Here is a 25,516-nt window from a genome sequence, read left to right on the forward strand (position 1 = left end):
CTTTGGCCACCTCATGAGAAGAGAAGACTCCCTGGAAAAGACCCTGATGTTGGGAAAGATGGAGGGCACAAGGAGAAGGGGACGGCAGAGGACGAGATGGTTGGATAGTGTTCTCGAAGCTACCAGCATGAGTTTGACCAAACTGCAGGAGGCAGTGGAAGACAGGAGTGCCTGGCGTGCTCTGGTCCATGGGGTCACAAAGAGTTGGACACAACTAAACGACTAAACAACAACAACAACAATATCATTTATAATATAATTTGTTAATTGCGTTGTATTTACATATAGCAAAGGGAAGCCTAGAGCAATTAGATGTATTTTAATTTAGGTAATCTATGTAATAGGCTTATATTAGAAAATGAATATGGATTTTGAATTTGATGTTTTTTTAAATTTTTTTTTGGTTTTGAAATAAAAATATAAAAGAGGGGGGGAAAGAAAGGAAAGCGAGAGGCCAGTTGCAACGCGGGGAGCTTTCGGTGGGGAGGGGTAGCAGCTGCATCCCATGGAAAAACACTGAAGCTGCTGCCCTCATCTCTGAGTAGTGGCCAATTTGCATGGTCCAGCCCAGGGTGATGCTACTGGGGCTTTCAGGCTGGGACTGTCAGCAATCCATCTATACATCATTTTCGTAACGTTTTCTTTTAATGCACTGCATTAATGCACTGTATAGGAGTAGTTTTTATCACATGTGGTGGACTTGTAAGGAGGTAAAAGCTTACTAGGAAATGATATGTAATAATAAATAAATAAATGTTTATTTATATGCCGCCCTTTCCACTTCAGAAAACCGGGCTCAGCGTAGCTTACAACAAATTTAATACACTTAATTGATGCCAAAAAAAAAACAAAAACCCAGTATAAAAATTGAATAACAATAAATTCAGAATTCAAAAATCAATTTAGGGGGGGAAATACATTTTATACATTAAAGAAAATGTATAAAAATACTTTGGTTAAAAAACCAGAAGCGTTTTTACTGGGTAAAGTAGGGGAAGAAATACCAAAGGAAGATAAAAAAAAAACTGTTTATGTATGCAATAGCTGCAGCAAGAATTCTTTTAGCTCAAAAATGGAAGCAACAAGAAGTCCCAATGAAAGAAGAGTGGCAGATGAAATGATGGACTTTGCGGAATCAGCGAAGCTGACGGGGAAAAATCCGAAACCAGAGTGATCAAGCATTCCAAAATGATTGGAGTAAATTTATATAATATTTGAAGGAGCATTGTAAGCAATTAACAACATTAGCAGGGTTGTAAAAAGACTGGTAATGATCATTGTTCTTTCCCTGTTGAGATTTATTTAAAAAATGTGATATTTTGAAGGAAATTGGAAAGTGTATAAATGCTTTGAGATAAAGGTGAACTTTGGAAACCGTGAGGCGGGAGGGAGGGAGGGAAGTCGCAGGCTCTTAAGAGCTAAAGCAGTAAACTGGATAAAGATGATGTGTCTAAATATTACAAAATGGAAAATTCAATAAAAATTAATGATAATAAAAAGAGACTGCCAGAAATCCAAAGCCATGCTGGAAAACAGGTGCCCCCTCCCTTGAAAGTGGTCTGGTCTGAACTGACAGGAAGTCTTGAGGGAACGAGGTCCCTGGAACTAAAGGGAGGTGGAGCCAGGGAGGCATAAAAGAGACCCTGAAAGACCCCTGGACAGATACTGATAGTCAAAGTAAGCAATACTGAACAAGATTTAAACCTTTAAAGCTCTATATGGCCTCGGACCCTCGTACCTACGGAACCACCTCTTTTGGTATGTCCCACGGAGGAACTTACGATCTTCAAACAAAAACATCTTGGCGGTCCTGGACCATCAGGGAGGTTAGGCTGGCCTCAACCAGAGCCAGGGCCTTTTCAGTACTGGCCCCGACGTGGTGGAACGCTCTGTCACAAGAGACTAGGGCCCTGCGGGACTTGACATCTTTCTGCAGGGCCTGCAAGACAGAGCTGTTCCACCACAGGCACAGCCTGACTCCCTTCTTTGGCAATCTTCACAGAACTCTAGCCCAATGGTTGCCATCAATTTGATTTGAATTAATTTTATAATATTGTTGTTATTATTATTATTATTATTATTATTACTATTATAAGATGGACTTGGTAAAAGGCAACATAATAAGAGCCTGTTGGATCGGGTCAACACTAGTCCAGCATCCTCTTCTCACAGCGGCCGATCAAATGCCCGTTATGCGAAACCTGCAAGAGCAACTCTCCCCTCCTGTGGTTTCCAGCAACTAATATTCAGAAGCACGACTGATTCCATAACCATCCTGGCTGGCAGCCAACAATAGCCCTCTCCTCCTCCACAAATTTGCCTAGCCCTCTTTTAAAGCCATCCACGTTGGTGGCCCTGTGGCGGTGAGTTCCACAGTTTAACTACGCGCTGCGTGAAGAAGTACAATGGATGCCCCAATCCATCTGAAAAGGACAGCCGCTGGCGCATCAGCCCCTTGCAAGTCGGGCTGCTGCTGGGGTGGGACCCCTGCCGCAGTGACAGCCCAGAGTTCCCCTGCAGTTGGCAGCCTAATAATAATAATAATAATAATAATAATTTATTATTTATACCACGCCCATCTGGCTGGGTTTCCCCAACCACTCTGGGCGGCTTCCAACAGAATATTAAAGTACAATAACCTATTAAACCTTAAAAGCTTCCCTAAACAGGGCTGCCTTCAGATGTCTTCTAAAAGTTTGGTAGTTATTTTTCTCTTTGACATCTGGTGGGAGGGCGTTCCGCAGGGCAGGTGCCACTACCGAGAAGGCCCTCTGCCTGGTTCCCTGTAACTTGGCTTCTCGTAGCAAGGGAACCACCAGAAGGCCCTCAGCACTGGACCTCAGTGTCCGGGCAGAACAATGGAGGTGGATACTGCCTGGAGGTATCACACTATCTCTGTGGGTCTGTGTGTGGGCCAGCGGTGGGCTGCCCCTCTGCCCTTCTCCCTCTAGGATGCACAGAGCATCCAAGGGACGCATTTCCTTGCAACGCTTCTGTTCAGATGGGTGTTGCAACACGGTGCCCTTCCCTGCCCCACACGGCTTTAGAGCCTTTGCATAGAGAGCTGGAGCAGCCCTGAAGGAAAGAGATCCTGAGAGCCACAAGCCATAATAATAATAATAATAATAATAATAATAATAAATTTATTTATACCCCGCCCTCCCCAGCCAAGACCGGGCTCAGGGTGGCGAACACCCAATATAAAAACAAATTGATTGAAATACAACTTAAAAAACTAGATTAAAATACAACATTAAAACATTAAAATACAGCCTCGTTTCAATGGAAACTCAAATCAAAAACTTTTTGGGGAAATGAAAATGTCAAGTCTTCATAAGGGCGGAGGACCCGGCAGAAGGCGGAAAGGAGGAAGCAGCAGGCGAACAGAGGAGAGCTGAGGCTCCCCAAAGCTGCTAGTGAGGCAGTTGCTGCCTTTGCAAAGGAAGACACTTGCCCAAACATGGAGGCTGCTGCTGGGTTGCATCTACCCAGGCCCAGCCTCTAACCACACTAGGAGGATGTTGTGGGCGTCTAGCAGATGAATCGAGGCCAAAGGCCCCAGGAGACACCCAAGGGAACAAACTTACTGTACGTCCGGTGTTTCTTCTTCCTCCTCGTCCTCCTCCTCTTCCAAGGTTTCATCTCCATCCACGACGGGCACCATCTCAAGACCCTCTGCTGAGCTCTCCAGCTTCCCTTCCGCACCACCGAGGGAGGCCAAGTGCAAATCTGCCGCAGCAACTTCCTCCTGCAGGCAGGAAGTCCTTCTGGGCTCCTCCACCCATGCGCACGAAGGCAGTGGGTGGCCACGGGATGGGGCTTGTGGCTTGTGCTCCTCCTGCCACCGACTCTGCTCTGCAGCAGGAGCCGAGAGAGCCCGGAAGCTGGAAGAAGCCCAGCGGATCTCTGCAGGAGATGGAGGTTCTGGGGCAGGGTGGCTCTCCAAAGGCTCTTGCAGCAGAGCGGTCACCAGGGAGGTACTGCAGACGGAAAACAGCAGGCCTTCCTGGGCTGGCAAGTCAACACCTGGGCGGGAAGGGAGGGAGGAATGGATGGGACAACAGGTTAATGAGATCGTGACAAGGCTCCACTCTGGTCCTCCATGGACCAGGGCTGGGGTCAGGTCGGGTGGGTATTTGGTAGGGCTGAGCAATATACCCTGTTGTGATATCGGTTTCAAAATTTTTGACCTGGCAATACATTGCAAATCATGATGTGTGTGCGCGCACTCTGCAAAAATCACGATGCTGGAAAAACCGTGAAGCCAGTCAATGAATCTACATAGCCACATCCTTATTTCAGATATTGTGTTACTATAACGCAAGGAATAGCTGGTGATATATCGCAAAGTTGAAAACCAGATATCACTGAGCCCTAGCACTTGGCCCGTTTAGTGTGGGATTTGAGGGTCCAACTACAGTGGTACTTTGGTTCTCTAATGCCCTGGTACTCAAACAACTTGGAACCCAAACACTGCAAACTCGGAAGTAAGTGTTCTGGTTTGTGAACTTTTCTCAGAAGCCGAATGTGTTCCATTTTGAGTGTTACGCTACCAATTTGAGTGCCACACTTCTGTTTTGAGTGTTACGCTGAGGTCTGTATGTTTTTCCTATTTATTTTGTGGCTCTTTTTTTGGTGACTGTGTGGAACCCGGTTCAGCTACTGGTGGATTGATTGTGTGACTGCAGTACATTGTTTATTGCTTTCATTTTATGGATCAATGGTCTCGTTAGATAGTAAAATTTATGCTAAATTGCTGCTTTAGGGGTTGTTTTTAAAAGTTTGGAACGGATTAATCCATTTTACATTACTTTCTATGGGAAAGGGCGCCTTGGTTTTGGAACGCTTTGGTTTTGGAACGGACTGCCGGAATGGATTAAGTTTGAGAACCAAGGTACCACTGTAGTGGCTTAACGATTCAGAGGCTAAACAGAGGGGGGGCCTGAACTTGTGATGGGAACCTGAGATGCATTGACTACATCTACAAACAGCACTATCCCCCACCCCCCAAAGACCTGTCAGCAAAGTTAAAACTGGAAAATTAAGAAAGTGTTCGCTTGAGCTAACAGGTTTAAGCTACTAACAACTTCAGTCCTGGAAAGGACGAGTCACAAGCTCAGACCCCCGACCTGAATGCCCACACCGTGGAAGCAGTGGACGCATCCTGCAGCCTCACTTACTCCGATGCCCCAACACTTTTCCAGTCCGCCCCCATTCCTGGTTAGAGGTGAGATGACACCAAGGATCGGTCAGGTGATAATTTTTGAGAACCGCTTGTAAATGCTGGATTTTTAATTCTGAAAACTGTGCTCCTGCATGGTTTATTTTAAGCCGCAGAAGGCCGTCTTGTGCACGCTGGGCCAGCAGCCTCTCAAAAGCAAGGGCAAAAGGGAACCAATGCCATATTGAACGGCATGAGCGATGGAGCCTCAAGAAAAGTGTGGGTGCACTTAGAGATCTCAATTTCGACCACACAGTGGGAAACTGTTTTAACTGCTATAACAAGGGTGTCTCTGGACCTTAACTTGAGGCTCATGCCACAAAAAATAATATTTAGAATATACTGGACCCCATTATGTTTGTTTAAAAATGGCTATCTAAGGTATCTAACTGTTGGAGATGCAATAGGGATAATGCTTCTCTAAAACATATGTTCTTTCATTGTCCTATATTGAAAGAATTTTGGCAGAAGGTAACCAATGATCAACAGAACTGTACAGAACAACCTTGCATTTACAGAGCAAAATATCCTCTTGAATATTTACAAAAGGACAATACGAGTGGACTCTCCGTGCCCTTACCACAGCAAAAACACTGATACTGATGAATTGGAAAAATAAAAATGCAGCTCCCTTCTACAATTGGATTGAAGATTTATACAAACTCGCAACATATGAACAACTTGCATATAAATGCAGACTTGCCATGGACAAATTCAATGATACTCTATCTGGAATCCATTCTTACAAATACTGTAATAGGTTAAGATCTGGTGAAGTACAATAACAACCTTGTAAAGTATACAGTTTGGGGGTCCCCCTCCTTATTTCCCCTTCTATACACATTCTGTTTCTCTTTTGCTATCTTTTAGGTCTCACAATGTTTAGTACACATATACCTTATTTTTTGCTCTATAGGACGTACCCAACCATAGGATACACCTTGTTTTAGAGGGGGAGAACAAGAGAAAAAGAATCTCCCCCTCTCTGCACAGCGCCCCTTCAGCGAAGTGGCAGGAGAAACGGAGCCCCTTCCATTTCTCCTCCCACTTAGCTGAAGGGGCGCTGCGCCTTAGCTGAAGGGGCACCTACCCTTCAGCGAAAGGCACCCAAAGCCTCCGGAGCACAGCGGGAGCTCCCACTGCGCTTCGGAGGCTTCGCGTTGCTATCGCTGAAGCCAAGGAGCCTGCTTTTGCTCCATAAGATGCACACACATTTCCCCTTAATTTTTGGAGGGGAAAATGTGTGTCTTATATAGCGAAAAATACGATAATTACGTACCCGTAGGTAGCCATGTTGGTCTGCTGTAGTCGAAACAAAATAAAAAAATTCCTTCCAGTAGCACCTTAAAAGACTAACTAAGTTTGTTATTGGTATGAGCTTTCGTGTGCATGCACACTTCTTCAGATACACCGAAACAGAAGGATTTTTTTTATATAATTACGTACTTTTTGAACTTTCAATACAGATGTTTAAAATCTAAAAAAAATGTAAAAGGGGGGGGAGGAGGAAAAGTGTGGGTTCAGGAGAGCGACCCTGCACATGAGTGCAAGGACATTTCCACAGTGAAGAAGCTAAAGAGAGCCTTATCATTTTTTCCAGCGGGAGTGGATTTGCATGTGTGTGCGTGTTCTCTTAAGCCAAAGGCTTTTGGATCACAGAATCTCTCTTCACCCAATCACTGGGGCTGAACAAGCAGGCCAGAGGGCTCCACTTCATTTAATTAATTTTCTTATGTTCCATAATTTCATAATTTTCATATGTTCTATACCACTTTTCACCGAAAGTCTATAGCAGCACGACCTGCCTTTAAAATCTTCAAGACCAATTAAAACCAACAGAAACAATAAATAAACAACAAGCAGTCTGAGATTACCTGATCTCAAAGGTTATTGGGAAGATAAAGGGCAGCTGAGAAGTGAGCCAGCAGGCCTCTTAGGTGTGGGGGTGGGGTGGCAGTCACAAAGGAAAAGTCCAGCTTTCTGGGAATAGCTGAACCTTTGGTGCTCTCAGCAAACTGGAGGAGATTGGCAGGGGAGACCGTGAGTGTAGTAACCTGATGCTCTTAAAAGATGGTCTGCAGACCTCGGTCCTCTATACCTGAAGGAGCGTCTCCACCCCCATCGTTCAGCCCGCACACTGAGATCCAGCACTGAGGGCCTTCTGGCGGTTCCCTCGCTGCGAGAAGTGACGTTACAGGGAACCAGGCAGAGGGCCTTCTCAGTAGTGGCACCTGCCCTGTGGAACGCCCTCCCAGCAGATGTCAAGGTAATAAACAATTATTTTACTTTTAAAAGACACCTGTTTAGGGAGTTTTTAATGTCTGACGTTGTATTGTTTTTGATATTTGGTTGGAAGAAGAAGAGGAGTTTGGATTTGATATCCCGCTTTATCACTACCCGAAGGAGTCTCAAAGCGGCTAACATTCTCCTTTCCCTTCCTCCCCCACAACAAACACTCTGTGAGGTGAGTGGGGCTGAGAGACTTCAGAGAAGTGTGACTAGCCCAAGGAGGAGGAGCGGGGAAGCGAACCCGGTTCACCAGATTACGAGTCCACCACTCTTAACCACTTCACCACACTGGCTCTTGAAACTGGAAGCTGCCCAGAGTGGCTGGGGAGACCTAGTCAGATGGGCAGGGTATAAATAAATAAATATAATAATAATAATAATAATAATAATAATAATAATAATAATATAATGACTTACCTAAGGGAGTCATCTGGTCCAAATCGCTGCTGGAAGGTGTGTGGTCCGGCTGGTCCGGGAAGAAGCCTTGGACCTGGAAGACAAAGCCAGGGGTCAGAGAAGGGCAGGCAGCCCAGGCCTTGGAGAGCAGCTCTGCCCCCCTCACCCCACCCTGGGAAGACCCTGCCTGCCTATGGAGCCTCCTGCCAGCCCAGTCAATGGGTAATGTTTGCTAAGCACCTGCAGGGGGAGAGAATGGCAGCCTGTGAGCAGCTGGACCAGGGAGGGAGGGGAGCAAACGATGGTGGGGGCTTCCGAGGGGGCCTTGCAGCCCATGCTGAAGCACGTCTGCTTGTAGGGAAGGCCACCACGCTGGAGGGAGGGTGAGCAGGCAGGCTGTGATACAGAAGCAGCCTCAATACTACACTGATTTGTCTTTGAAGATGGGGGATTGTTAAGCACCCTTCCTGCAGCCAGCAGGTCTCCTTCGTTCCCAAGGCAGGCTACGCAGAGATCCAACATCAGCTGGCTGACCTTTCTAAGGCTAGGCTGAGTTCTGGGCTACGACCGCCTTTCCCTGCAGCCTGGCCCAGGGAAGCAGCAGCAACACCGGGCTGGATGCTCAGGACTCACCTCCTTTGACGCGTCCGACAAGGGAGCAAGGCAGCGAGGCAGCTCCCTCTCCTCCTCTTCCACCAGGCAGGCACTTTCCAGCTCCCCTTCCGTGATCACCAGGGGAGACAAGGAGCGGTAATGAGGCACGTAGCTTGGGTAAGGGCCTGGGGACGGGTTTCCACCAGGATCTGGCTCAGGCGCAGGCTCGGAGTCTGTGGCCACAAGGCTCATTGCCACACCTGTCTGGCACGGCAGGCCGTGGGCACAATCCGTAGAGGTCAGACCGCAGGTGGGGATTCCTTCCCCATCTTCCTTGAAGGCCTTTTCTTCCATACGGTCCAAGAGAGATGGTCCTTCGGAGCTGGTGGTTCTTGGACTTGCGCAAAAGAGCGGGTTGTCGTAAAACAAGCATTCCACCTCCTCCTCTTCTTCCTCTTCTTCCTCCAGTGAGCCTTCATCCTCCTCCTCCTCCACCTCCTGCCTCTCTGAGTCCTCCTCTGGCTCCTCCCCACTATCGCTCTCCAGGAGCAAAGGCTCATGGGAGGTGGCCGAGTCCTGCGAGGGGGGCATCCCCAGAACCTTCTCAAGGCTAGGGGAGGAACTCCTCAGTGGCTCCTTCTGCCGGTCAATCGCCCCTTGCAGGTCCAGGAAGCATAGCTCAGCTTGGAGGATGCTGGCCGAGAAGAGAGCCTTTGTGGCATCATGTCTGCTGTTCTCCAGGCTCTTTGGATTTTCCGGCGGCTGCTGAGATGCTTCCCTCCTAGGCTGCACAATCTCCAGGCGCTCTGAAGAAGGGCAAGTTCCAGGGTGGAATTCCTCAGCACGGCTTTGAGCCAGCGGCGGAGAAGGTTTCTCAGAGGACGTTTCACCTCTGCTCCAGCCAAGGCCCTCCAAGCTACCCTGGAGGAGATCTATGTCTTTCAGGCCCAAGAATGGAAGGGGAGTCATGGTTTCAGTCTGGGGGGTTTCTGAAGGTGTCAGCAGGTCACCCGCCCCTCCTAAGCTGTCTCCAGTTTCACAGGTCACGTCTCTTATTCCTAAATCAGTTAGAAAGTCTATTAGGTCTGAAGGACTGGAGGATCCGGAAGGCTCCATTCTGGCGTTCACCATGAAAACGTCCAAAAAGGTCCAGTTAGGCTAAGCCCTCATCTTGTTTGTAAAGGGTTGAGCAACGCAGGCCTCCTGCAGGCGGGATCCATGCCTCTCCTGCTGTCGCTGGAAAAGAGAAAGCAAACGTTGACGTTATCACGAAACAGAAGTCGGGGAGGGAGAAGCTGCTGCAAACAGAACCTGGTCGAAAGGTCACCTGGAAAGGGCCCTGCAGGTGTCACCAGGTTTAAATTGGGGGTGCTTAAATTGTCCATCATTCACTTTCAACATTATCAGCGGTCTCTCCCCACAGGTTCATGGTGGGAAAGGACACTCTTCTAGTATCAATGGACCACAATTCATCATGCTAGAAAGCATCATTTCAGCTGGTGGAAGCCAATCGCAGCGTCCAAGGGGCCCAAATCTCCCCCCACCAATCCACTGGCATGAAGTGCAGCCCCCCGCCACCACAGCCCTAATAATCTTGGGCTAGAGGAGGAGGAACTGGTTGGTGGCAGTGGGCTGGGAGACAGAGACTCACCAGCTCTGGGGCTCCCATCAGGGCAGATCAGAGATGAGGCAGCGGCAGGTGCCAACTGACCAAACGAGCAGCCCTAGCCCAAAGGAATGTCTTTGCTGCCGAAAAGAAACTAGGCTTCTCTTCAGTATTTTAAGAATTTATACACCATATCTCTGCCCCAAATTAGGTTGCTAATGGGGACTAGCTATACGGATCCCATCCCATCAGTACTTAAAGAACAGCACCGAGTGCAGTTCCATTTCTGGGCACAATTCAGAGAGCCGGCGGATAACTAGGGGGTCCTGGATGGCTAATCACTCTGGTTCCTTTCATCCCTTTCATCACCTTTCATCCCAGCAACCAGCCTCAAGGCCAAACCTCCCTGGTGCACAACCTTAAGTGAGTGGGGAGCAGGGAGGGGGCTCACTATCGAAGACCCTCCTCAGGAAGGCTTGCCAGGCATCAACTATGACATTTCAGTGCCAGGCAAGCACCTGTTTGTTCGCCCTGAGATTCCAGCAGGCAGTGATAGCCAGCCTTGACTATTATGTAACCCATTCTTCTGAACTTTACGAGTTTGCTTTAATTTGGTCGTTTTTGGTTTTCGGGTGTTTGGCACACAGGAGCTGCCTTTGTTGCTTTATTGCCTTTTGACTTGTAAGAGAGCCTTGCTGGCGATTTCCAAATAAACAACCCCCTTTTCCCCCAAGCTGGCGCCCTCCCCGGTGTTTCGGACCACAACTCCCATCGCCCCCCGCCCCATGATGCTCTTCTGGCCGCTTGTGCTCCAAAACACCTGGCGAGGCCCAGCTGCGTGACCCTGCCCGGCCAGCCTCCTTGTTCTTTAAGAAGGGCGGCGTCTCCTCCGATTGCGGAAGGGAGCACGTGGGAAAGGGGCCAGGGGCGCCGGGAAGGGAGGCAGGCAGGCGGGCATTCCCACCCAGGCGGGGAATCGGCGCAACTCGACCCGCGGCGCAGGTGGCCTTCCCACTAGGGAAAACCAGGCAGGTAGGCTGGCGCTTGGAAACCGGCTGCCCGAAGGGTAGGGGGGGGACCCCGTTTCCAAGCTGCTCGGTTCCGGAAGCGGCTTTTGGAAAAGAAACTGGGCTCCGAGTCCTCACCTCGGGCTTCCCAGGGCAGGAAGAGTCTACCTGCGAGGAGCCTCCGCCCTCCAGCTGCCTCCACCCGGGCCGCGCTCGGGGGCGCCGCGCGCGGAGGCGGCAGCTGCTCCCCGGCCAAAGTCCCCCTCCGTCGGGGCCGCCAGTCTCCTTCCCTCGGCCAAGGCCGCTCCCAGCCCCGCCAGGGGAGCCCGCCCGCCCGGCCCGCTTCCCTTCCGGGGCCGTCCGATCCGAGCTGCCCCTTCCCATCGGCTCGCTCCGGCCGGAGCCCCGCGCCCGGCCGCACTTACCCGACCGCGCGCCCGGCTCCGCTCCGCCTTTCCTGCTCGTCGGGCGGGACTGGCGACGGGAGCCCTCCCCGCCGGGCCACAGCCAGGGCCGCAGCCGCATTCCCCGCGCGCCCGGTCGCCTGGCCTTCCTGCCTCCGGGAGGCGGCGTCGGCCGAGCTTGGCTGGGGCCCGGTTGCTCTCACTCCGCGGAGGCTTCGCGGCCCGGACCCGAGGGCACCTTTGCGCAGGTTGGGGACGGGCCCTTTGCGCCAAGGAGCTAGCCCGGAGCAGGTGGCCTCTTGCGCCCGAGCCGTCTCCGCGGGGCGGCTTTTGGCACGGCAGCAGCCCCCTCCACATCAGCAGGGCTCGAGGCAGCCTAGGAAGCCCTTCTCTGCCCTTTCCCGAGAGAGCAGTCAGGATGCAGCCGTTTTGCCTGGTTCACTGGGGGATCTCATCTCTAGCCCCCAGCTGCCCCCAGCCTGGCCTTTTCCCCCTTGAGAGAAGTGGGGCAGGTTCTGGGCAGCTGTTTCCGCAAGGATCCCAGACAACAGCACAGGGTTTAGGATGGTGTGGCCAGTCGCCCCCCCCCCCAAACAGGGTACCAAGCCAAGGGAGGGGGGCTAATAATAATAATAATAATAATAATAATAATTTCCTCAATAATGTGAAGTTTCAGTTAGCTTATTGAAAAGATCCATTAAAAAAGCAACTGTACCAAAATGAATTATTGTGAAAACAAGACATATTAGAGAGGTTTTGCCAAATTTGGTTCTCATTCAGATGTTTTCCAGGTGGGCCTGTGGAGAGGGGCAGGGTGGGGATCACTCACCTCTGTGTTCATTGCCCACTGGCACAGAACTAGATCCAGCTGAATCCTTCGGGCTGCCTCCGCTATGGGGTGCCCCAGAAGCACTTTGCACCCACTCTGTCACTGCACAACGCCAGCCCAGCCCTGGGCAGTGGGAGGGATGTAGAACTGACCCTGCAACATCCCCTGGGAGGGGCAGAACGACCTGTCCTTCGGATCTCCAGGACAGTGGTCCCAGCTCCCCGCAGTGGGGCTCAACCCTGGACCTGCCCAGGGAGGGCTTCAGCCATCAGAGCTACTTTCCCACCCCGCACCCCCCAGCTCTAGGTAACGGATGGGGAAGTTTCAACACAGACTTACCCAACAGCTGCCTGTTGCCCAGGGCTTGTGTCCATTTCCTGAGCAAGAAAGATGGGGCAAACTTGCTGCTTCCTGTTTGCCTGCAAGTCTACACTCACCGTCAGCACCCGTCTCAGGAAGTAACTGTCAGACTGCTCTTTTGGGGGCTGAGGGGCCCTCCTCCTTGCAGGGACACAACAAAAAATCGTTGGCCCGAAGGATGTGCCTTTTCATCCTCTGCCAAGGTCACCCAGCGAGAAGAGGGCGCCCAGAGGGGAAGGCAAGCAACTGATTCATGATTGCCCTCCCCTCTTTCCAATTGCACTGGGGAAAAACCGCCTCCAGGGTGCTTTCAGACCCCCCTGCACTGGAAAACAGCAGACTGAGTCACCCCAGAGAAGCAACATGGGTACCATGCAGTGGCCAGCCACCCTCCCACCAAAGTCCCTGCTGCAGGTGGTGCTGTGAGCCATCTTGGACTGTGGAAGTGAGGGGGTGGGCAGCAGAAACAAGCTCTGGTTTTAAGTTTTTGTTTGCAGTGGTCACATCCCATGTGAGCAACTGCACTAAGAAGCCGTAGAACAATGAAAGGAACATAGGAAGGTGCCTTTATACTGAACCAAACCACTGGTCCATCTAGCTCAGTGTTGCCTACACTAATTGGCAGCTGCTCTCCAGGGTTTCAGACCTAGCCCCCCCTGGAGATGCCACTGAACCTGAAACCTTTTGCCTGCAAGGCAGCCGCTCTGCCAGTGATCTATATGGCCGTTCCCCTATTAAAGCGGTCAGTATCCCAATTGCCTTTGCAGAAAGGGAGGGTCCTTCTGGGCTGGCACTGGGCCTCCTGAGGCCCTCACGCAACCTGCTTAGCGTTAAGCCAAACCGCATCACACGCTCGGGGACAAAGTGCACAGATCACGTGACGGGCCATGTTGCAGCTTTGTTTTTCTTCCCTGGCTAGCAGCCTTGGGACCCAGATTGGGTTGCATTGCGAGGGGAAAGGAGTCTTTGAACTCGCACGCAAACTGCATGGTTCTGATCGGGATCGGAGAGTCCTTGTAGGTGCTGTGTATCGCAGGAGAGATTCATCCATCGATGCCAGGCCTGACAGAGTGGTTGCACCTTTTGCTTAAACTCGCCTGTTTTTCATTTTGGGAAGTATCCAAGTTTGACAGTCACAGCCAGGCAAGATTGGCAGGGGAGACAGTGAGTGTAGTAATCTGATGCTCTTAAAAAATGGTCTGCAGCCACAGCAAGACTCGCCCCACCCCCCGAAACTGAGCTGGTGCCCTGCCAACTCACCTCCCGTTTTGCCAGCCAAGTTCCTCCGTCCAGGTCTTAGATGGTCCAGATGGGTCAGATAGGTCTGTGGCAAAATTCACGGCAGGAGTTGGTGTGTATAGTCCTCCTTGAATATTTCTGCTCCGGATGGTTTGTCTTTTCACAAGACTCTCCTGTCCCCTTGGTCACACTCGGTCATTTGATCCTGTTTCGCCTCTTTTGAATGAGCTTCGTAGTTTCTTCCCTCTCGCAGAGAATCTGCATGCCTACGAAAGAACAGAACAGGACAGGGAAGGATGTTGGTGATTTCTCATCCACGGCAGGATCCTGGCATCGCTCTCGCCACAAGCGTGCAGCTGCTGCGGCCTCCAGAGGAAGCCGCAGCTGGGAAGGCACAACAGAAGCCGCACAGTGCATGGTGACCTCTCTTCCCACCTTCGAGAAAGAGGCATTGGGCAGAGAAGCTGAGCGGCTGCTGCTGCCAGGGGGCCTTTGCCAGGTGGTGAGTGGCACGGCTGCCCTGAGCCCCCACAAGCTCTCCCTGCTTGCCAGTGCTGTGGGCAAAGATTAATAATGAACAAAGGGTCTTTCTCACTGTCAGCGGAGCCAGCAGTGGAGGAAGAGGGATGGAGGCCAGAGCCCCTCCCTCTTAAGCAGGCTCAAGCTCCCCCCCCCCCCAAAATGAGGCAAGAATGAGGTCTGAGCCTGGGAGGAGGAAAAGCAGGGGACACCAGGGCAATAAGAATCAGGAATGCGATTTTATCTTGCTGGCTTCTAATGCTAAGATTTTTGCGGTAATGCTTTTTAATTTTATTAATCTCTACCGTAGATAAATAAGAGATTAATAAAATTAAAAATCTCTACCGTGGATGGGACGCGGGTGGCACTGTGGGTTAAACCACAGAGCCTAGGACTTGCCAATCAGAAGGTCGGCGGTTTGAATCCCCGCGACGGGGTGAGCTCCCGTTGCTCGGTCCCTGCTCCTGCCCACCTAGCAGTTAGAAAGCACATCAGAGTGCAAGTAGATAAATAGGTACTGCTCCGGCGGAAAGGTAAACGGCGTTTCCGTGCGCTGCTCTGGTTTGCCAGAAGCGGCTTAGTCATGCTGGCCACATGACCCGGAAGCTGTACGGCGGCTCCCTTGGCCAGTAAAGCGAGATGAGCACTGCAATCCCAGAGTCGTCCGCGACTGGACCTAACAGTCAGGGGTCCCTTTACCTTTACTTTTACCGTGGATAATTTCTGTATTTTACTACACTGCTGTTTTAATTCTTTATGTGCACTACTCTGGGATTATTTTTACGAGGAAAAGTGATAGATATATTTTATATTATAATATTATATATATAATTTTTGTTAAATTTCCTGTTTTTCAATTTAGAGAATATTCATTTAAACAACCTTAAAATATCAATTACTTCCCTCCTTCTCTTTCCATGGTTCATTTTGCATAACATAAATCCCTGCATATTTTATATAAACTAAACCATTCAGTACTCCATTATTACATCCATCAAAACGTCTTTACACTGTTGAATTTATCTCATTGCTGCCAACGTTTTCAAGTGTACACGATTCCCCCCCCCCACATATTCAATAAACATTTTCCAATCTTCTTTAAACGTACGTTCTTCTTGTTCTCTTATTCTATATGTTGATAGATACATGTTTTAAGCAGATCAGTGAATCTTCCAAGGGCTCCGTGGCAGAGTACCAGGTGGGGCTGGAAGAGACCCTGGAGAGGTGCTGCCAGTACTGAACTCGATGGGCCAGTGGTCCGACTTGATTCGAGTCAGTGTTCTATGTTCCTGTCTTAAGAGTGCGAGTATATACAGTGGTACCTTGGGTTACATACGCTTCAGGTTACATACGCTTCAGGTTACAGACTCCGCTAACGCAGAAATAGTACCTCGGGTTAAGAACTTTGCTTCAGGATGAGAAAAGAAATTGCGTTCCGGTGATGCGGCAGCAGCGGGAGGCCCTGCTAAAGTGGTGCTTCAGGTTAAGAACAGTTTCAGGTTAAGAACAGACCTCCAGAACAAATTAAGTTCTTAACCCAAGGTACCACTGTACTCCAAAGCCACCAGCTTTGGGAAGTGGCAGGACACCCTCTGGCATGTGGGTGTCATTGCCAGCACATCCCCCAGTTGGTGGGCTGTGGGGGTCTTTCCAGGGATGTTTTGGGTTTGTGTGCTGTTGCTGCTTTTACTCCTGTTTTTGATAATTATTATTTTTCTCTTCCTTTCCTGGGCTGTGTAAGCCTAGAACTTGGTGGCTGTCTCCCTGAAATCTGGGACTGTCCCTGGAAAATAGGGAGGGTCTGCAAGGGGAGACCCCAACCCCTAGACAGGGGGCTTTGACTTCTAGGCAGCAGCCGACAGTGGCCCTTCTGCTTAGTCCATCATACAAGGCCTCTGCTTCTTCTCACAGGAAATGAATAAAAGTGTGGGAAGCTGTTGAAAGAGAAGTACAGTGGTACCTCGGGTTAAGTACTTAATTCGTTCTGGAGGTCCGTTCTTAACCTGAAACTGTTCTTAACCTGAAGCACCACTTTAGCTAATGGGGCATCCTGCTGCCGCCGGAGCACGATTTCTGCTCTCATCCTGAAGCAAAGTTCTTCAATATTTCTGGGTTAACGGAGTCTGTAACCCGAAGCATATGTAACCCGAAGCGTATGTAACCCGAAGTACCACTGTATTACAGCTAACAGTGGGGGGGCAAGGGGATGTTTTCAAAGGGAGGGGTTCCGTCTCAAGTATTGCTGCCCCATCAGGGCAAGGAAGGCAGGCCAAGCTCATTTGAACCTTCCACTCGGGTAAACAGTAAGAGGACTCACTCCCTTGCCCTTAAGGAGGGTTTTGCTCAGGGAGCCGGCTTTAGGCAACGGGGGGACCCTCACTCCCCCTTCCTTTGAATCAGGAAGCCCCCTCCCCCTTTCTTTACCAGGGACCCCAGCAAGGACCACCCCCACCACCCCAATTCTCCTCCTTACCCATTATTTCATGGTGAGAAACTGCAGAGTCCCAGTGCAAACATCCAGGGGAGTTTGGAGTCCCAACAGGGTCAGGTGTGCTGTGAGGAAGCACACACCCCCAAGGACTGCTGAAGATGGAGCGAGAAGGAATGCAGAAAGCTGTCGCGGAGGGAAGGAGGAGCGTGTCAGGCGGCAGGACAGGTTTGACGGCAGTGGAGTCCCCAGGCGCAAGAGGAGGCTTCGCTCTTGGCCAGGGCTCCGGAGCCAAAGGCTGGGAGGGCAGGAACAGGTTGCAGCAGAAAGGTTGCCGAGATCCCGGAGAATGGAAAATAGGGTTCCTGTGTTTTCTGGATGAGGAGGGCCCTGGGAAGCCAAGGAGCTGGTAGGACCGAGGTGAAACTGCAGCTCCCTTGTTATTTTTGCTGTTGGGTGTTGATGTAATGGTGTAACAGTGTTGGAATGTTGTTCTGTTTCTTCTTGTGTTGTTTTATTCCATTATAATGACATTGTTTTCTGCATTGCTTGATTTTGAAATGCATATTTTTGGGGTTGTAAGCCGCTTTGAGCATGATGTGTGTAGTAAAGTGGCATACAAGTAAATTTATGAATGAATGGTTAGCCATGCTTCCATTTCTCCGAGCGACGCAACACACAAACACACACAAGAACATTAAAGAACCATCTTCAAGCATCACAGATGGATTGTATCCATAATTCACGATAATCAATGTAATGTTGTTTTAAAAGGTCACAAAAGAAGGAAATCAAAGATGTGCATGCATCATCAACAGTTAAAATGTCATAGCTACCCGTTTTCAGGTGCCCCGGGAAATATATTTCAGACTCCTGCTATTGTTGTGAGGTGGGGTCTTCAACTTCCTTGCAGTGGTTCTCTCTTATGGTTGTCCTGCAATGTCGTCCCCCACCCCCAAGCAACTTGTAGATAAATAATACCAGATTCCTTCATTTATATTATTTATTTATTAATAACATTTGTACAGCACCCTTCATATTGTAGATCTCAGGGCAGTTCAAAACATACGAATGCAAGATTATACATAAACACGTTAAACATAATAAAAACGAGAGCAAAATTTCCAGAGAGGCAGCATCTTTCGGCATCTTAAAAGACGTGCAGAATCTGCTCAGGGCTGTGTCCACAGGTGATCTGCCTGCCCAAACGCTGCTCAGTGGCACGACTGGGGGTGGGGGTGGGGTCACAAGCCCAGCAGAAGGCCCACCCTTCATTTTAACCGAGTTCTTCACGTTCTGCTAATTTCTTTTGAAACAAATATTATGTTCAAGTCCTGATGCCCCAGATCTTTTCTCCTTATGAGTCCAGTGGAGGGGAATTTAAAGGCAGAAAATTTGAAGACCCACAGTGACCTCACTGGAGATCTCAGCCATGCCACAGAAACCATGGCTGTACGGCACAGTGTGGCTTCAGAAGGGAAGCTGCGTGTTCAGGGGTGGCAGGATTAGTGCTGGAGGCAATCAGCTGGGGGAAGCGGGGCTATTCACACACAGCCTGAGGCTTCGTCCCAGGGGCATCTACCTGGATACGAAGTGCTGGATCTTGTGAGGCTACTTGTTTCCCCTTAATGACCTGCCTGGAGTGGACCCCATGATGGCTGAGAGGGATGTCCGGAGGCCTCTCCACACTCGGCCACCTTTAGAGCTGCTCCATCCGAAAGCGTCCACTTTTGATGAGGGTGGTAGGGCTAGGATGGCTGAGAGAGGAGGAAAAAAAGAGAGAGGCGGTTTGGGAATCCTCCCAGGTGCCTCAGGACCCCTCGGTGCAGCTGTGCTAGGCACTTGGGCAGGTCTGGGGGCGGGGGGTGCCCCTCAAGGCTCAGCAGGGTTGGAAATAAAAGTCCACCACATGAGAGGGTCCCGGGAGCTGCGTGAGGCCGAGAGGTTCGTTGGCTCTGGAAGCGGTGCACAGGAACCAGCCGGGATGGGCCGCCGACTCAAACCGCCAAGCCCCGTCTTTGTTAGAGGAGAAGAAGGTGAAGCGGCTGGACTCCTTCCTGCCGCCTTTGGGCAGATCTGTGATGTTCACGGTCTGAGGAGGAGGAGAGAATAGTGATCTGGTGAGGGAGGGAGGCAGGCAAAGGGAGGAGGCGGCTGACCCCTGTCTGCTTTGGGCTAGCGCCCCCCTGACTAGTGAGGGGCAAGAGAGAGCTCCTAAGGAAGACAGAACATAAGAACCTGCTGGATCAGGCCTGTGTCCCTCGTGGCCCAGCATCGTGTTCTCGCAGAGGCCAACCAGGTGCCCCAATTGAATGCCCGCAAACAGGATTCGACCGCAAGAGCCCTCTCCCATCCTGTGGTTGCCAGCAAATAGTAATTCAGAAGCATTTTTGCCTCCAACTGTGGAGGCAGAGCAGACCTATCATGGCTAATAATAATAATAATAATTTACTATTTATACCCCGCCCATCTGGCTGAGTTTCCCCAGCCACTCTGGGCGGCTCCCAATCGAGTGTTAAAAACAATACAGCATTAAATATTAAAAACTTCCCTAAACAGGGCTGCCTTCAGATGTCTTTTAAAAATAAGATAGCTACTTATTTCCTTCACATCTAAAGGGAGGGCGTTCCACAGGGCGGGCGCCACTACCGAAAAGGCCCTCTGCCTGGTTCCCTGTAAACTCACTTCTCGCAATGAGGGAACCGCCAGAAGGCCCTCGGCGCTGGACCTCAGTGTCCGGGCAGAACGATGGGGGTGGAGACGCTCCTTCAGGTATACTGGACCGAGGCCATTTAGGGCTTTAAATTTCAGCACCAACACTTTGAATTGTGCTCAGAAACGTACTGGGAGCCAATGCAGGTCTCTCAGGACTGGTGTTATGTGGTCCCGGCGGCCGCTACCAGTCACCAGTCTAGCTGCTGCAATGGCCCTCTCCATGTAAAGCAGGCACCCCCAAACTCGTCCCTCCAGATGTTTTGGGACTACAGTTCCCATCATCCCTGACCACTGGTCCTGTTAGAAAGGGATGATGGGAGTTGTAGTCCCAAAACATCTGGAGGGACGAGTTTGGGGGTGCCTGATGTAAAGGCATGGACTTGTCAGGTAGCAGCTACCCAGACTCTTTCCAAGGCCAGTCTGCCGCTGAAGAGTAGAGTCCTTCCTGCTCCCGCCACCCATGCCTGGCTCTCTGCTCTTAAGCTGGCATGTAGCAGGAGGAGGATTTATGGTGAGGCTTCCCGCCCCCTCTGCGAGCACATCCTACGGGGATGCCAAACTGCCTCTCCTCACCTCAAGCTGCAGTGCAGGCCAGGCGCCAGAGGAGCAGGCCAGGCACCTCTTCCCGTCCTGAATGCTCAAGATGATGGAGAACTTCTCGTGGTCAAAGGCCCGGTTGTGAATCCAGTAGATCTTCTCTAGGGATGGGAAAGAGTAGGTGAGAGAGTTTGTTGGCCTCCTGCGGGGAATCCCAGTAGAGACGCTGCAGGTGTGAGGGCATTCCCAGGAGTCATAATAATGGGTGATGTCAGGGTTAGGGGCTCAGTAGCAGTCAGAGGAGGGATGCGGGTGGCGCTGTGGGTTAAACCACAGAGCCTAGGGCTTGCCGATCGGAAGGTTGGTGGTTCGAATCCCCGCGACGGGGTGAGCTCCCGTTGCTCGGTCCCTGCTCCTGCCAACTTAGCAGTTGAAAAGCACATCAAAGTGCAAGTAGATAAATAGGTACCACTCCGGTGGGAAGGTAAATGGCGTTTCCATGCGCTGCTCTGGTTCGCCAGAAGCGGCTTAGTCATGCTGGCCACATGACCTGGAAGCTGTATGCCGGCTCCCTCGGCCAATAAAGCGAGATGAGCGCTGCAACCCCAGAGTCGGTCACGACTGGACCTAATGGTCAGGGGTCCCTTTACCTTTTAGCAGTCAGAGGACGAGGGTGTGGTCTACCCTTGCCTCTTTTGCTGACCTGGAGGGAGGTGGGGGGACAACCTTCAAGCCCAGGATGGTGGTGGCCTTGCATACACAACCTGCCTTTAGCTTAGAGGGCCACAGCCAGGGAAAAGAAGGGCGTCCAGTTTCCTTTCCCAGTGACTGATGCCAAGACACGGGAGCCCATAAGAGAAATCCAGAGCTGATGATCGAGGTAGAAGTTGGGGTGGCAGAAGCGGTGAAGGGGCAGAACAAGAGTGTGAGAATGAGCGCAGGGGAAAGTCTGCAGGAGAGGGAAGCAATGGTGGAGGCAGGAGCACACAGTGGTGCACACATGGGCACACACACAGACACGTTCTGTGCCAGGCAGGCAATCGAGGGCAGCACCAACGCAGAAGGAAAAGAACAGGCTGTGCTGATGGAAGGAGAAAGTTGCATGCCTCCCTTTGAGAAATCATAGAATTTAAAGGGTACAAGCCCTTGCAATGAGGGAATCACAGCTATGTTCCAGGCTCCCCAAGTGGTCCAACCCCAGGTCCTGTCTGCCCGGTGGGAGGGAGGCATTTGTTGTGTCCACAATATGGGTCACATCCAACCCATGAGGAATAGTTATTCTCCCACCAGCCTGTAAGCTTCAGGAAAGCAAAACTCTGCAGACTCACCTTCCAGGGCAGAATCGGGCCCTTGCAGGTATCCAGCTACCAGCTCATTGTTCTGGAGGTAGAGGGACTTCTGGTTGACATCCCAGATTCTGAAAACAAACAAGGCTGCCTTTACAAGAAAAATCTTTCCCTTTTCTCTCACCTGCCACAAAACTGTTAGTATAATCCTCAGCATTATCCAGATCTTTAGGTGTGCAAGCATGCACAGAGGACTGAGCTGCCTCAGAATTGACCAATCAGCATGGACACCTCATTGCCCATACCTGGCTCTACAGGCACAGCGTGCCATTTACAAAACCTGCCAAGACTGGCAATGCCAAAGATCCTGGCCAGGGCGATGCTTGTCCCTTTCTAGGCAGAACGGCAGCGGTTCATCACCCCCAGCAACTCCTCTCCCCTTTGACTCATCAGACTTGCCTCCCCAACCCCTTGTACTGGCAGCATTGCCAGGCAACCTCAAACTCGCCAGAAGAAAATCAGATGCAAAACTGGACTGCAAAGAAACACCCTGCATTCATAATGTGATAAAATAGAGCTGTGTTCTTGCATTGGGCAGTGTGAATGGGGAGGGAAGGTGTGTTGTCAATCCATCCCATGAGACGAGAGATTCCCTTTCACACTCTTCACTAGCTGCAAGACCCAATACTCATCTACTTTGATGAGAAGCTTGTTTGGTCTTAAGAGCGACACCTGATTGCAGGCAAAAAAGCAGAAATCGGGCATTGTCAAATGTACAGGGTTTGCTGTTTCTATCCAGTTTGCGGAGGCTGGAACAGCTTTGACTAGGAAGTCCCAGGACAGAGAAGTTTTCCGGTGGGCACAGAAGTTTCTGTATTCTCACAAGCATCCAGTTAGCACCCTCTCCCTCCCAAGTTACATTTGCCACTTACGAAGCAGCACCCACTCTGCCATTGAAACCACCTGTACACAACTGGGCCCAGGGCACTTACCTGGACCTGAAGACGGCTGCCTGGGCAAAGACCTTCTTCTCCCCATCTGGACAGAGAACAGAAAGGAGGAAGAGAAGGATGTGACTTCCAGGGTATTTGTGAGACTCCATTCTAAATCAGGCATTACCTGGTAGCTCTGCTTGACCAGTGAGGCTGGTCCCTTTTTATAGATCCCTTGACAACCACTGGGTGGGAATGTACATGATTGCTAGACACTGTAATTAATTCTGTGGTTGGGTCCCAGGATTTCCAGCAGCTCTTTTGCATGTTGCAATTCATGTCGCAACTTTGGACGCTGAAACTAAAGTTCCCTAAAATGACAGCAGAAGCTCCTTCCTCTTGCTACGTGCAAAGGGGAGGAAAGAGTAACACATAAACAGAGTGACAAGAAACCCTGACGCATTTTTAAATCATGCCCATAGCAGGGAATACAGATACTCCAAATGCTTCACTCTTCAAAAGAAAGCAAAGACTCAATTCCTCGATAAGAGCTGCAGCCAGCAACCCCATCTGAGCAGAGCATTATCTCAAATCTCAAAGCAACAGCTGGTCTCTCTTTGTTTAAAATAGGCTCACCGACGGTCCCAGTTTCTGCACTCTGCTACCCAACCACCCTGTTCCGGCATTTCCGCTTACAGAATGAACCAATTCACCACAAGGCGAGAATGAGAAGCAGTTGGTCTTGCTCCCTTGACTTGGTGTCTTGCAAATGACCAAAGTTAGAAAAGAGGCAACACTCGAGTACACTAAAGCACGCCATACTGTACCAGCAAAGTTGGAGGGTTCCTGCTCCTGCTGGTCACACATGGTTTCAATCCTGGTGCCTGGGTGGCCTTGTGGGCCTCACCCCAGCTATTTATGGAGCACTTTTAGGAGGCGTGGCCAGGCTTGGGATGGTGTCGACAGAAAAGTGTAATCACGAAATATGCAAGAGATAATTGCATCTTGAGACAAAGCTCTCTCGAGTCATTCCCCAAACCTTGAGTGGCCCTTTGCAGTGTTAGGAACTGCTGCTTGATTATGGATCTTCTCAATTTTGCACCCCTTCAGCTCTGCAACCTTTATGGGGGGAATTGCCCAGATCACCCTAAATCCAGCAGTGGAGGAGTTGCCTGCTGTTCATGGTAGAGCTTATGGGGCTGTTTTGTGGAGTGTCAGAAAGGGGGTATTCCGTCCCTGCTCTGAACTGCTCTGCTATTTTTATCTGTATCTCCTTCCATGCTTGCAAGAAATCTTCCTTCAGCATCTCCCAGTGTGATGGTTGTTCCTTGCTCTGTGTATGGTTGTAGGGGTGCTGGTGAGAGCTGAGTGTGTTTGGGACATAATAAGATATTATGGAGACTAATATGGTATTATAGACAAATGCCTAAAGGGCTGTCACACGAAAGATGGAGCAAACCTGTTCTGGAGGGTGGGACTCGAACCAATGGATTCAAGTTACAAGAAAGGAAATTCCAACTAAGCATTAGGAAGAACTTTCTGACAGTAAGAGCTATCAGTGGAACGGTGGTGGACTTTCCTTCCTGCGAGGTTTGTAGCAGAGGTTGATCATTTGTTATGGATGCTTTAGTTGAGATTCCTGCATTGCACAATTCTGATTCTGAACTTGGGGTGCTTGGGAGGAATCAGCAGCTTCATGTGGGCTTGTTTACAGCATCATGCTCTGTTGGCACTTTTTGTGTACATCCATCTGTGACTGGCTGTGTGTGGTGGGCAGTGTGCATTGACTGGGTGACTAAGGACACAGTGTGCATCACTGAGTCCCCTTGGCCAGGCTTGGACTCTCTGGCAGTACTAGACCACTTCCAAAATATAGCTATTTTTTAAGCTTTCTGTAGTTTGATATATAAATGACTGAAGCAAGTTATGTTTACCCAGGACAGCTTGTCTCAAGTGAAGAGGAAGCTGCTATTCTGAGAAAAAAGGAACTTCAGATTGGCTTACGTTGAAAGGGTACATGATGCTTACTCATACACCAGAATCGTGTAGGAAATGGTCTCCTATGGACACAAGCTGAGGTATGAGGAAATGAGATCATTTCCAATAAGACTTGTCCGTATTCAGGAACGCATGGCTGCAAGATGTTGTGCAACGCATGTCCAGCCCCCATAAAAAAATTATGCACGTCTGTGGTCACTTTTGGTGTGTGTCACCAGCTGAACACAATCCAGTAGTGGTTATGCTAATCGTGTTAACAGAAACCGAGGCTTTTAGATAACAGGAAGCAACCAGTCCTACTCAATTCCACATTGCTCTGGCCGCATCTGGAGTACACCTTCTGAGTGCCACGTTTCAAGAGCCTACTGGGTCCACTGCAGCATGTACAGAGGAGGGCAGCCAGGAGAGTGAGGGGGCTGGCTAGAAAACCAGGCGGAATGGTTGGAAGGAGCCAGCTTCGCCTTAACCTGGAGAATCAAAGAATTGTAGAGCTGGAGCCACCTGGCCCAATCCCCTGCAAGGCAGGAAAAACTGCCGGAGAAGCCCTGATTAAACGGAAGGCACGCCAGCGGTCTTCAAATGCCGGAATATATGCGTGCCTGATGGGGAATGTGTGTTCCCCACCCCCACTCCCCCAACATTTAAATATTCTGGGATTCAGTGTTATTTTTCTGCTAGTAAATGATCAGTAAACTCCAAAGCAGCTGGTGGCATCTGCCTCGCACTGGGCGGCTGCGCCTCTCGCTCAGTCCTGCCCAGGCGGAAGGGCAGCAGGAGGAAATGCCGGACTGGATGAATAGCTGTCAACTTTTCCCATTTTTTAAGGGAAATTCCCTTATTCCGAATAGGATTCCTCGCAAGAAAAGGGAAAAGTTGACAGCTATGACCAGATGCCCGTTTAGTTCTCCCATCTAGAGGCCTCAGTCCTCCTCCTGCTCCATACAGGGGTTAAAAGGGCCCCGAGGAGGCTCCCTCCCAGCCTTGGGGTTGGGCTCGATGACCACGCGGGAGCCCTTCCTCCTTGCGGCCTCTTCCGTTCGGGCTTCCGGGAAGGGCAAGCCTCCCCAGGCTTTCTGCGCACGCGCAGCCTCCTCCGTCGGGCCGAGTCACCTGACCGGCGCTATTTTCCCCTTCGGCGCATGCGCAGCACTCGGCG

General features: G+C 50.5%; 2 protein-coding genes and 1 long non-coding RNA gene across 7 annotated transcripts in view; 1 reads left to right on the forward strand and 2 right to left on the reverse strand.

Annotated features, from left to right (window-relative positions):
* The window catches only part of PSD4 (pleckstrin and Sec7 domain containing 4), a 31,275-nt gene extending 17,335 nt beyond the window's left edge, over positions 1-13,940 (reverse strand). The window contains exons 1-4 of one of the 4 annotated variants that reach the window (XM_081017324.1): positions 12,686-13,940; positions 8,540-9,736; positions 7,928-8,000; positions 3,588-4,026 (exon numbers count right to left, since the gene is read on the reverse strand). In XM_081017324.1, the coding sequence (XP_080873450.1) occupies positions 3,588-4,026; positions 7,928-8,000; positions 8,540-9,631 (1,604 nt within the window). In that variant the 5' untranslated portion in view covers positions 9,632-9,736; positions 12,686-13,940. Of the gene's footprint in view, positions 1-3,587; positions 4,027-7,927; positions 8,001-8,539; positions 9,737-11,251; positions 11,405-11,538; positions 12,115-12,346 lie in introns of those variants that run through there. The other 3 variants (XM_081017323.1, XM_081017321.1, XM_081017322.1) reach the window with 3 other exon arrangements.
* On the forward strand, positions 10,889-17,537 carry LOC308483583. The gene is made up of 2 exons (XR_013989703.1): positions 10,889-11,138; positions 14,199-17,537. It is a non-coding gene; the product is annotated as an uncharacterized lncRNA (long non-coding RNA).
* A 344-nt stretch (positions 17,538-17,881) lies between these two features.
* LOC308483550 (interleukin-1 receptor antagonist protein-like) lies at positions 17,882-25,441 on the reverse strand. Of its 2 annotated transcripts, XM_081017628.1 has the most exons (5): positions 23,190-25,441; positions 22,423-22,468; positions 21,473-21,561; positions 20,181-20,305; positions 17,882-18,984 (listed from the first exon to the last, which is right to left on the reverse strand). In XM_081017628.1, exons 1-5 carry the CDS (start codon positions 23,227-23,229, stop codon positions 18,772-18,774), a joined length of 513 nt encoding a protein of 170 aa, XP_080873754.1. In that variant the 5' UTR covers positions 23,230-25,441; the 3' UTR covers positions 17,882-18,771. The 2 variants fall into 2 exon arrangements, with proteins under 2 accessions (XP_080873754.1, XP_080873753.1); XM_081017627.1 differs by having other exon boundaries at positions 22,423-25,440.
* Between the last annotated feature and the right edge of the window lie 75 nt (positions 25,442-25,516).

This window comes from Podarcis pityusensis (genome assembly GCF_964106645.2).
Source record: "Podarcis pityusensis genome assembly, chromosome: 8".
In the NCBI taxonomy this organism is placed as follows: Eukaryota; Metazoa; Chordata; class Lepidosauria; order Squamata; family Lacertidae; genus Podarcis; species Podarcis pityusensis.